The sequence below is a fragment of the Lagenorhynchus albirostris genome, chromosome 19, assembly GCF_949774975.1.
Source record: "Lagenorhynchus albirostris chromosome 19, mLagAlb1.1, whole genome shotgun sequence".
Lineage (NCBI taxonomy): Eukaryota > Metazoa > Chordata > Mammalia > Artiodactyla > Delphinidae > Lagenorhynchus > Lagenorhynchus albirostris.
Window position 1 is genome coordinate 55616930 of NC_083113.1, and position 12832 is coordinate 55629761.

Below are 12832 nucleotides of genomic sequence, written 5' to 3' on the forward strand. Positions count from 1 at the left end.
AAGAGGGCACACAGAAATGGGCCTAAAACATTAAGCAAGGTGTGGGGCGTGGGCCCGAAGAGCACTGAAGTTAGGTCGTAAGGTGGAAGAGCAAGGTGACGTCCCCACCCAGCCATTGTCCTTGAATGGATTTAGGGATGTGGTAGAGTCTGGTTTTGGGTTTTGTTTTATTTGAATTTTATTTTATTTATGTTTTTATACAGCAGGTTCTTGTTAGTTATCCATTTTATACATATTAGTGTATATATGTCAATCCCAATCTAGAATCTGTTTGATGTTTCTTTAAAGCAGTGGTTGTCAAACTACAGCCCGAGGGCCAAATAAAGCCACTTCCTGCTTTAAAGGTTTGATTAGAACACAGCAGGTCCATTTATACACTGTCTGTGTCTGCTTTCTGCTACCACCGCAGAAAGAGTTGAGTGGCTGCCCCTGAGACCCTTTGGCCCGAAAAGCCGAAAACATTTTTACTATCTGGCTCTTGGCAGAAAAAGTGTGTCAATGCCTTCTTTAAGGCCTTGTTCATAAAACTGCAGGGGTCACATCATCCAACATGGGAAGAGAAAATGGGTTTTCCTCCTCCTCTCAAATAATATTCTGATCCAAGTAGACTAGCATTAACGAAACACCCCGTGTTCTGTGGCTTTTCTCTTTATTTCCGTCATTGCCCTGATGGTTTTATCCCACTCTGTAGATGAGACACTGATGCTCAGAAAGGTCCCATGGAGGCCGGTGTTCGTCATTAGACTGCCTCCCTTGTGGAAAAAGATAACAACATTTCAGTTTATTACAATACCGTAGGTGGCTTTATTGCATCTGAGAGTTGAACTGAGAGATACACACTTCCTTCTTTGACATCTAAAAGTAAAGGAAATAAAACTACTGACATTGAAAGTAATAGAACATGTAAACGAAATTATTTTCACTGCCAATTTTGTTGTTTAAATTATGTGTTGATGGGGCTTCCCTGGTGGCGCAGTGGTTGAGAGTCCACCTGCCGATGCAGGGGACATGGGCTCGTGCCCTGGTCCGGGAAGATCCCACATGCCGTGGAGCGGCTGGGCCCGTGAGCCATGGCCGCTGAGCCTGCGCGTCCGGAGCCTGTGCTCCGCAACGGGAGAGGCCCGCGTACCGCAAAAAAAAAAAAAAAAAAAAAAAATTATGTGTTGATGACATTGAGGGGAAGCGTAATTCTCCCCCAAGACCCTCCCAAGGAAGCAAGCTGGCATCTCCGTTAGGGTTTTTTGTAGGGCTCTGTGTGGTGTGACAAGGCAAGTTCAAGGAAGAACACTGTGCTGAAACCTTCCTGAACATTGTTTTAGGCCTAATTAATCAGCAAGAGCAAGAATATAAAAGGACAGATGAGGTGAACCATTTGAACAAGTACCAAAATTAAATGTCTCTGTGTTGGAAAGGAGAGGGCATTGAATCGTAATCTTGATCACAAGGAAGAAGTTTAAAGAGGTGACCAAGAAGAGCAAAAACAGCCACTGGAAATACTTTTCATTCTAATGCTTTTTATTGAGGTATTATTTGCATTCCATAAAATTCACCTATTTTAAGGGTACAGTTTGATGAATTTTGGTAAAGTGTAGCCACTCCACAATCAAGATGCAGTTTCCTTGTATCCCTTTGCTGTTGATCCCCTCCCCCCAATCCAGACTCTCAGTGATCTGCCTTCTCTTACTAGTTTCTTGCCTTTTCTAGAATTTTCTACAAATGAAATCATACAGTCCATGTCGTTGAGTGTGTCAATATTTTGTTCCTTTTCATTCTGAAATATGTTATGGGCAGAGGCAGGGCCTGGAAGCACCAAGCCCAAGTAGAGCAGGCTGTGCTCTGCCTGCAGACAGAGCCGATCCCTCCAAGTAGTACAAGTTCATGGACAATGACAGTCGACCTCCGACCTCACACATGTACCACTGAAAACATTACATAATCATGGACTACTTCATGTAATCAACTCAACTGTCACAGGAGATAGGTTATAGTCTAAGTTGACAAACAGGGATTGGACAGTTTCAAATGTAGTAGATCTTATTCCGCCCAAATTTTTTTCCTGTTTTTCTCAGTGACCAAAATGATTATTTTGAGTTATTGATCTCACACAGGAAAATATTTTTAAATGAAATTAGTGATGCCATTTAATGTGTTCTTTTCCAGTCTTTCTTCAAATAGGTGAATCTGAAGGATATAGTTTACTGCAGCCCAGGTAACCAAAGAGTTTACGGCGATGGTAGCAAGGGCAATGAAAAATTCAACTGAAAAGAAGGAAGTGAAATGAGTTCAGATGACTCCTAGCCCCAAAGGAATTCACTTGTCAAGCAATATAAAGATCCCTAGGTGTAGAAAATGATGAAGACTTGCATCTCAATTAGCATGTTCATTTCCATGGTCCTTTCTGTTAAAACAGCTTTCACCCTTAACTTTCTCAATATCGTCTTTTTTAGACTCGAGTCATATTACAAACACTTTTAATCTAAAATTTAGAGCAGCAGCTCTAAATTTTGCAAACAGATACATGACTGCTTTAAACTCTAAAATCAATGGCGTGCAGAATAGGTTCATACTGAGCCACCCCGTAACACACGGTTCCCCAACCTCCGGGCTGCGGACCGGACCGGTACCGGGGCGCGGCCTGTTAGGAACCGGGCCGCACGGCAGGAGGTGAGCGGCGGGCGGGCGGGCGGGCGAAGCTTCATTTGCGGCTCCCCATCGCCCGCGTTACCGCCTGAACCATCGCCCCCGCCCCCGGCCCCCAGTCTGTGCAAAAATGGTCTTCCACAAAACCGGTCCCTGGTGCCAAAAAGGCTGGGGACCTCTGCCTTAACAGATTTAGAATGAAAACGCCTAAGCTTTACAGAATAACCCATTATATTCCAGCATTCAGTTCATTCCTGAATAAACTATACTTGCATTGTGGGTTGACCTTTTATACATTTTTCTTTCTTTGTAACACGAGTTTTTAGTGGTACCATTTCCCTGTACATTTCCAAGATATAATAATAATTAAGCAAAAATGGCAGAGAACCGAGCTATTTCCATTCATACTATCATCAGGCAGAGTAGAAGTCCCTCAGCTGGTGTAAAACCTAGAGAATAAGCACAGTCTGGCGACCTCAGTAAACTTTGATGCAGGCCACAGAGATGCAGGAAGGGGCCACAACCAAACCCAGGTGGCCTCTGGAAGCTGGAAAGGGAAGGGGTGGCTACCCTCTCAGAGCCTCCAAAAGGAACGCAGCTCTACCAACACCTTCACTTTAGCCCCATAAGAATTCTGACCTCCAGAGTGTAAGAGAATAAATTTGTGTGGTTTTAAGCCACTGAGTTTGTGGTCATTTGTTACAGCAAGCATCAGAAATTCATACACCATCTCTGGAGAACCACCACTAACTATCTTGCTCTTTTGTGTGACCAAAAAAAAATCTGGGATGATCGTCAATTTCTAAGCTACCAAGTAGGCTTGTCTATAAAATAGCCAAGCTCTGGGCTGACTGCAGAAGATAGGGCTCAGTGAAGCAGCAGTAGTGGCCACGGCTGGTCTGAGATGAGGTGTCTGGCGTTCGCGTTTTCAGAGGAGTCCAGCTTTTTAAGACATGAACCAGCAGAACAATTCATTCTCTCTTCAAATGTTATGCTTAGGGAAAAAAAAAAAAAACTTCCCCAAGGTAGTGCAATATTTATAAATGCATTTATTATAGCTTGTCAGTCATGTATCTAGTATTTAGCTAAAATGTTTTGAATTGAGTTGTTATATTTCTTGACTTGACTCTGAATCTTTTCCATTCAGGTCTGTGAGAACTCCTGACATCTGAAGCTTGACTACCAAGTTTCCATAGCAACAGGAAAAAAAGACAAAAAAAATCCAGATCTGAAGATTGCAGTTTACAGCTCTCAAACTTCACAACTAGGCCTCAATTGTTCCAGATTTTTGTTTTCTTTGCAATTTTCACTTAGTCTGTACTTCACCATTTTGACAGCATCTCCCTTTCTCCTTTAATTAATGGAATCCTCTGAATTTTCCCTGAGTGTTTAAAGATCGTGGCATAGAACTTGACCTTCTGGGAGGAGGAACAATGACTACTCTTCCTGATGTGTTGCCATGTTGCTAGTCAGCACTCCACACATCCAGTTTGGTCTGTGGGTTAGTATTTGTATATGTATGTGTATCTATACGTGTATATACCCAGTATTTATAGAGACAGACTCTACAGGAGAAGCTTGGTTTTGGTATGTCACCCTTCCTTGAGAGGCTAAGCAAAGAAGGGGTAGAAGCTATAGCAGCTGACCCCACCAGGCCCTCAGCATCCAGTTCAGCACTGGGGCAGACCACAGAGTTGACGCTTCTCCACCAGCCCAGCAGCCAGGCAGGTCCGCAGAGGGGGAGAGCAGAGACAGAGCCCTTTCTCTTTAGAATGAGGGCGCCGAGCAGCTCTCACTGCCATCCTGTGTGATGACGATCCCGAGCGAGAGAGGTGAGGAGCAGAGCTGGGCGTTTTACCATCAAATGCACGGGCATCTATCCGCCTGCGTTTGCAGCTGTCCAGAATCCACATTCCCATTGGGTTTTCTGGGGGCCCGGATCATGACAGAATCTCGCCCTCCCCGGCATATGTACAACAGCCAATGTCATCGTGGAGGTCATACATGCATCCGAAGAGGTCATCAGGTACCATGTGTATACATATATCTGCCTACATGTACAGACATACATTTATGCACATACACACCATTCGTTTCATATATACATGCATACAATAGAGTAAATACAGGTAGTTTTAAAAGTACCCTTTTGTGTGAATCGACGACCGTCATTTGCAAACCTGAAAATAAAAGATGTTCATTATGTATGAAAAGTAATTGGTTTTTATTCTGTGAGCATGTCAAAGTAAGAAGGAGATTAGTGCTTGTACTGAGATTATCTTCTTGTCGATAAACTGTAACTGAACCATCAAAGCTCACACCAAATTTTTCTAGCAGATAAAACTAGTGACAGCCTGTGGCTTTTTCTTAGAGCTCACCACGACCTAGGGTCAGGTAAGTGTCTTAGCATATTTTAATGCAGTTGCTTACTAAAGGTTTTAACCACACTCGCGCACACGCTTTCTTATGCAATCTCTGTTTGCACTTGTGCTTTTCAGTTCACCTTCTGTAGGAACTAGAAGTCATATGTTGTCTTTATTGTAGTGAAATTATGCAGATAGAGTTCCATATATTGTATTTGTTTTGATAGTAAATCTTTTTGGAGCATATAGAATGCAGAGACTTTTTTTCATTAAAATAAATGGGTGTTGGTGGTTAAAACTGCTGGACAGTAGCTTTTCTCTGATTTCTATGTTGTGTCTGATGTCACTGTTGCTGGGTCTGGCCTAGTGCAAGTTCACATTTTTGGCTGGCCGTTTGGGTCCCCTGACGTCTCCTGTTAAGTGGGTAAGTCTGTAAAGCCAGAAGCCCCCACCAGCACACAAAGCAGGCTCGGGGGCAGGGGGTCCAAGCCTGCACAGTCACACTTTACCAGATTTCGTCTTCTGGGCTCACAGGACGCAGCCTTGTGTCTCCCCGGTGGACCTCGCTCCCCTCTTCCCGTAAGGCGGGGGGAGGGCTCAACCTGGAAAACACCCGGGAACACCCTCAGACGGCCAGGTGGTTGGCAGCCTGGCTCAAAGGCTAGCTAACTAAGCATCAGAAATCTCGCCCTCCTCCATGAGCCGGGGCCCTCCGCGGGGAGGAACACAGACGTCCAGTGACCCATCCACTCAAGTAGGCAAGTGTCAGATTCGCCTTTTTCTCTCTAGCCCACAGGCTCTCCTGCACTTTACCAGTCAAGCTGGTAGCTCAGCTTAGAACACAGAGAAATCAGAGTATAGGGCACACTTCATCAACAAGCAGGATGTGCCTTAATTATCCCCTATTTAAGTATATTCCCTGTCCCCAGAGTTCTTATCAGGACAAGATATTTCTGTCATGTTGTTCTTTCTAATCCCTTCAACAACAACAAAATAGCCCAATTCTCAGAAGCCAAAGTGGTAGCGTTTCCTGAATCACAGGGTGTTTTTAACTTGCTAGAATATATTTACATTGTTTACTGAAACCAAAGGTAGAATCAAAACATTATTTCACAATTACCACTGCATTTTATTTTAGTCCAGGTTATTGAAAAAAAAAGTAAGAGCCAGAAACTGCTTTCCCATTACTGAGCGCAAGATTGAGGATTTTAGTTTCATTGAATAAACAGTCACACCTTCTTTTTATTAGCGTATTAATCACCTTAGCTAATTAAAAATTACATTTTCTCCTCATTTGACATATGATAAATTAAGTATTTCAGATGATTTGTTTTAATAAGCACATGTGAACATTTTCTAATTTCTATAAAAGTTACCTTCGAGGCTGCCAGTTCTCTCCAAGTGGACTTCATTTCAGGTAGAGGCACCTGCCCTGACACTCCAGCAGCACCTGCAAATCTGAACATCATAACAAAATAAATCCAGCTACGTTTCATGGTAAGTATCACCTGGTATCAAATAAGACTTTGATTCTTAAAGAACATTTTTAGAAATTTTGGTGACTCATCCCAGATTTTCAAAAGGACATTTTAAGCAGTCCGATAAATGGAATAACCATCTACCATGGAACTCTCGAAGTCGATCAGACTGCATTTTATCCAAAATGAATACATTGATCTTAAGATTGGCAACTAAGAAATTGTTACCAACGCCATGTTTGATGCTGGGTTTAGTGCAATTCTACCTGTACACAAGCTCTCCAGGTGGTTCTGAAGAAAAGGGTCTACAGTTGTCCTGGTGTGTGTGAACAGGGTACAAAAATGCAATTAATAATAATAGTTTACATGTATTGATTACTTATTATGTGCCCACACTATATAAAATCCTTTATACTTATTAACTCGTTGAATCCTTACAACAGCCGTGTGAGGCAGTACCATTATCTTCTCCAACTTACAAATAAAGCTGAGGCTCAGAAAAATCAAACAGCTTGCCCAAGGTAAGTGGCCTCCAGAACCGGAAGCTGGGCCACGTGGCTCCAGGGCTCATGCTGTCCCCGCTATATCCCGTGCCACCCCCATCTCTCAGACACAATGTCTACTTCAGACCAGAGAGCCCTGGTCTGAAGCCTCAGTTAGCATCACTATCTATCCAGACCAACTAAACAGACCTTCTACTACTTCTTAGTTCTAAGAACTGTATTAACACTATTCTCAATTAATATTGGAACCTTAGAAATTTTTCCTATACAAGATATCATCATTTTCTTAAGTATTTCCTCCCTTCCCTTCTATGGCTTGTCAGGTCCATGAGGGGAGTCTACCAGATGAATCAGAGATCTCAGTTATCCAAAAGTTAACTCCTGTCCTCCCAAGTACCCGGTCACTACCAAACCAACTGAGCGGAGGGAAAGCTAAGGGCGAAAGTCATGCGGGATCTTCAAGAGCTTGTTCTGTGCTTGGCTATAGACAAATTCTAAAGGATCTCCAAGCAGTTTCTGATTTTGAAGATGGAGCATATTAATCTATTCACGTGTAGTTGACTTAAGCAGGAGTCAACAGATAAATCACCAAGGAGAAAAAAATCACACCAAGAGAAAGGTGAGCACTGAGAAAGACAACTTCCTTTTCCGTTTAACTACTAAAGAATAGGAATAGTAATAATAATAATAATGATCTGGCCCTGCCTTTCACCAAGATGATACATCCCACCTTCTCTCCTTATCTGGCTGTTGAGATTTGGAACCTCTCATAATGCGATGATAAAGTGCTTTCATAATTGTTCATCTAAGGCAATTAACAATCCTTTTGCTATGTAAACTGTGTTACCCTTATTGTATTTCCTATTGCTAATGGAATAGCCCACTACTGGAAACATTCTCTGGTTTTGACTATGTTTCTAGAAAAGCATATATGAACTATGTAGAGAGAGAAAAAAATGGTGGGACTGAATGTGTGAACAAGGATTTCAGATAAGAACTTTACTTCTGTAAATTGAGAATAAGTCTGTGATTTAAGCAGAAGTCATTTAGACATTCATCAGATTCGGGAGGCAGAGACGCCTCTTCCTGTCGCCCACGCTGCAGCGCTATCAGAACGTTAATCCTTGGAGGGCGGCTGCGCTTGACGAGCCTGTGAGATTTTGTTTGGTCCCAGGTGCTTGCTGGTCGGTAGGGATACTGTGAGAAGCAGCGGGGGTAGTAAAAGCACAGTAATCATCACTGTGAAGCTACGGAACCTTTGAGGAAGTGGTTCAGAGCAGCCCTGTAAGAAGTATTCGCTGAAAATGTCCATTTTCTGCTGTTTTTTTTAAAGCTTTTCCTTTAGGAAACAAAGGCATTCAGCGTTCAGTCGTACAAGCATTCGGATTATTAAAGAATTGAAAATGAAGGCTATATGAAAACGGTTTTGCGTTGTCATGCACATGTCAACACTGTTCTGATGTTAAATATTATTTATCCCCCCAAGATACAAATTTTCAGAAATTTAAAAAAAAATTTTTTCATAAATGCTCAAAAAGGATAAAAGTTTATAATTAAAATTTTTTTCATTCTACTGTGGATACAGTACTTTTGGGCCCTAGTTACTGAATTGCTTATAGTTTCTGGGCTGTAAATTAATATTTGATTTACTTTGTAGTTACCATGAAATTTGTAACTTCTTTTGTGAAATAGTCAGATAAATGTGATCTGGGATTTTTAATGTGTGGACCTGGTCTTAGACGAGCTTTAGTACAGTTTAAACACAGTGACAAAGCAAAGGTGTATTTTTTCAAATGGTGCTCTGGTTGGCCTATAATATTTAAAGCCAGAAAGTAAAAGTAAGTGCTGCCTGCCTAATAACTAACTCCTTTCCTTTCTTCTTTCATAACCTTCAAATCCTTCTGACTTGGAAAAAACATACAGATGATTGCTAGATAGATAAATAACACATAGAAAGATACACAGACAGACAGAGAGATACAGAATGAAATAGATACAGGATAGACAGACATCAAGAAGTTTACTTAGTTAAGATCCTTAACAAAAAAAGAGGAAGGGGAGGATGCTAATACTTTATAAGTGCCTCCTATGGGCGAGCTTTCACACACTGATGCATGTATATTTACATATTATGTTATACATTTTATATGTAATATATAACTATATATATAATTTATATAATTCATGGACTGTTGAAACAGAGATTATCTCCACTGTACAGATGAGAAAACAAGGTTCACAAAAGTTAAAACTATCTTACACCACGTCTCACTCCTAATAAGTGGTATGTATGACTCCAACACCAATACTTTTCCTCCTTATCCTAAGCCAGCACCACACATATGTCACCAGGAGTCAACGGAACAGTTTGTATCATCACACACAATACCTGAAATTGATGATGACAAAACAATTGGATAATGACGGGATCAGCGAAGCAAACCATAACCAAACTTGCAAGTCAGAGTCTGTAAGAAACATTTCCTTCCTCCCTGGGCATTCTGTCTCCAGGAAATTGATTGTTTGTCAGCCAATCATGGTGACACTAATTTGGAAAATTGCCACAATGAACATGAGAAACATAAACCAACACTTCAAAGCAAAAGCAAAGCAAAGCGATTCAAGATGCATTAGGATGCCACCGGTGACACCATTCTTCCCCATGAAAGCTGTTTTCTGTTCTTTTGTTAACACAGCGTCAAAGAGACCCTCCCAAGTCAAAGTCCCACGTGGCTCTACCTAGGGTGCATGCCAGGGATTCTAGGAAAACTTGATGTCACAAGGGGATCCAAGCCAAGAGGACTGGTACTGGGGTGAAGGCGTTTCTAAATTAAATTTGCCGGAACTAGACTCTTCTCTCCATAACAAAGCCCTACCTTTGCTCCTCACCACAAGTGGATCCTGAATCCCTGCCCTGCCCCTCCTCACACCAGCAAGGCAGCGTCTTCCCTGCTGAGGATTATTGGTGCCCTCATGGATTGTTCTATGTAAAATGGGTATCCGGTACCTGCAGAAATTCCTGTCTCAGATTCATCCCCAAGGAGAAGAGACTCGTTACTCTGATTCAGCAGCATTTCCCAAAGTGTGTAACAATGTACTATTTTAAAGCAAGCACTACTTCTTTACCCTCTGCTTCCCTGCCTTCTCTTAGGGCAGAATTTTCTAAACTGTCATCCTACAAGAGCATACTCACGATTTAAGGACATCCCTCTCCCATAGTTGTCATAACTATGACACTTAAACAGAAATGAGGGGTTTTGACAGATGAATAGATAAAGAAGATGTGGCACATATATACAATAGAATATTACTCAGCCATATAAAGAAATGAAACTGAGTTATTTGTAGTGAGGTGGATGGACCTAGAGACTGTCATACAGAGTGAAGTAAGTCAGAAAGAGAAAAACAGATACCATATGCTAACACATACTATGGCATCTAAAAAAAAATAAAAGGTTCTAAAGAACCTAGGGGCAGGACAGGAATAAAGACGCAGATGTAGAGAACGGATCTGAGGACACGGTGAGGGGGAAGGGTAAGCTGGGACGAAGTGAGAGAGTGGCATGGACATATATACACTACCAAACGTAAAGTAGATAGCCAGCAGCCGCATAGCACAGGGAGATCAGCTCGGTGCTTCGTGACCACCTAGAGGGGTGGGATAGGGAGGGTGGGAGGGAGACGCGAGAGGGAGGGGATATGGGGATATATATATACATATAGCTGATTCACTTTGTTATATAGCAGAAACTAACACACCATTGTAAAGCAGTTATATTCCAATAAAGATGTTAAAAAAAATTGTTCACAACCAAAGTTTTAAAGGTTAACTGCTAGTGCCTCACACATAATACAGTAGTTTTGTTAGTAGAACAATATTCAGTTACATTCGGTATGTCAACCCTGCAAAGTAAGTAAGTATATCAGCCATGACGATAAATTAGTGGAGTTTTTGCATAAAGCAGCTGTTTAAAAGACCCTGGTCTCCACACACAGAAAATATGCTGTCTTTCTGCTTAAGTGCAAAAGAAAAAAAGCCTCCACAAAAAAAAGTGTCAAGTTAGCTTGCTACTTATGCAAAGAAAATTTCAATCAGGATAAAAAGGCCTTAAGTCTCCTGCCAGACACACACACACACACACACACACACACACACACACACACACACACACACACACACACACACACACACACACACACACACACACACACACACAGCAAAACTCCAGATCCAAGTGCTAATTCATGTTCTGTGTTGCTCATGGCCATATGCCAGACCTGACTAGAAATCCAGGGTGTGGGTACCCAGTCTTCTGTGCTGAGTCTGGGAGCCCCAGAGATTGGGGTCCAAAGTGAGAGGGCCTGCAATCTCACCCAGCCTTGACTACTTACGAGCTAAATGATTTTGGAGCTCTATGTAAACACTTTATAAAATACTAAGTAGGATACAAATGTAAAGTGGTATAACTTTACCGACTGTTACGGGTTGAATTGTGCCCCCCCAAAAAAAGACACATTAAAATCTTAACCCCTAGTACCTCACAATGCGACCTTGTTTAGAAACAGGGTCTTTGCCTGTGTAATTAGTTCAAATGATGTCACCCGGGAGTAGGGTGGCCCCTCATCTAATATGACTGGTGTCCTTATGAGAAGAAGAGAGAACACACAGAGGGAAGGCATGTGAAGACGAAGCAGGGGTGGAGTGATGGGTCTGCAAGCTGAGGAACACGAAGAACGGCCAGCGGCACCAGAAGCTAGGAGAGAGGATGGAACACATTCCCCCCCCAGAGCCCTCAGAAGGAACCAACCCTGCTGACACCTCGACTTCAGACTTCTGGCCTCCAGAGCTGTGAGAGAATCCATTTCTGCTGTTTTAAACCACCCAGTGTGTGGCGCTCTGTGACAGCCGCCCTAGGAAACTAACACACCAAGCTTCACTGTCAGTATAGAGGAAAATTCTCAAGAAATGGTCCAAGCGAAAATAAATTCATGGTTGCAGAACAAGTGAACAGAACTCTAGGCGATGTTCATAGATCCCTCTAAAGTCAGCGTTTCTCATCTGAGGGTGATCCCCCCACCCCAGGAGACACTCGGCAGTGTCTGGAGATAAATTTGGTTTTCACGACGGGCAAGGGGGTGGTGGCATATGCTGCTGGCATCTAGTGGGTAGAAATCAGAGAAGCTGCTCGACATCCCACAGTGTACAGGGCACCTCTCACCCCCACCACAGCAAAGAATGACCTGGCCCAAAATGCCAACAGTGCCACTGTTGACTAACCCTGCTCTAAACTCACACAACTCAGAGAATTCTAGAACGATAGAAAAAGGAGAGGGTAGAGTCAGAAAGTCCTGGGCTCAAGTCCTGTCTCTTCCTTCCTAATTTGACCTCCTGATTTAAGAGACTTCGTCCCTCCTGTGTCTTTTTTCTCAACATTATAAAACGGTGATAACTCTATCACAGGGTTCTTCTGAGAATTAAGTTTAAACACCAGAGAGCGGTTTATTTTTAGTCATCAGTTAAAGTGCTAACTAAATAGCAGTTAACAACAACCCAATTATAAAATGTTTTGCCCCTTGGCAAGGGAAGGAACCTGGGGGCTGGGGGGAGGAGGGCAGGGAGGGAGGCAGGTAAGGGGGGAAAGCAAGTAAGTGGCTGGTGAAGAGACTCGAGTCTTATATCCCTAAGACCAGCCCCCCCCCCCCGTTTGTTACAGATGCTGGTTCTTCCCTTACAGGCTCTCTGCAGCCAAAACCAAGCTGGAACTGACCCCCAAATGCAGTCCTTAAATGAGATAAGGAATGTGAACGTTGCTGGAACACGCCAGGTCTTCATCCTAGGGCTCTCCTA

At 42.6% G+C, this 12832-nt stretch overlaps 1 protein-coding gene across 1 annotated transcript in view; it reads left to right on the forward strand.

Moving 5' to 3' along the window:
* The window catches only part of CDH13 (cadherin 13), a 1013115-nt gene extending 1007810 nt beyond the window's left edge, over window positions 1–5305 (forward strand). Inside the window, exon 14 of the mRNA XM_060130816.1 lies at window positions 3788–5305. Within this exon, the coding sequence (XP_059986799.1) occupies window positions 3788–3795 (8 nt within the window). The 3' untranslated portion in view covers window positions 3796–5305. The remainder of the gene's footprint in view (window positions 1–3787) is intronic.
* The last annotated feature ends 7527 nt before the right edge of the window (window positions 5306–12832 follow it).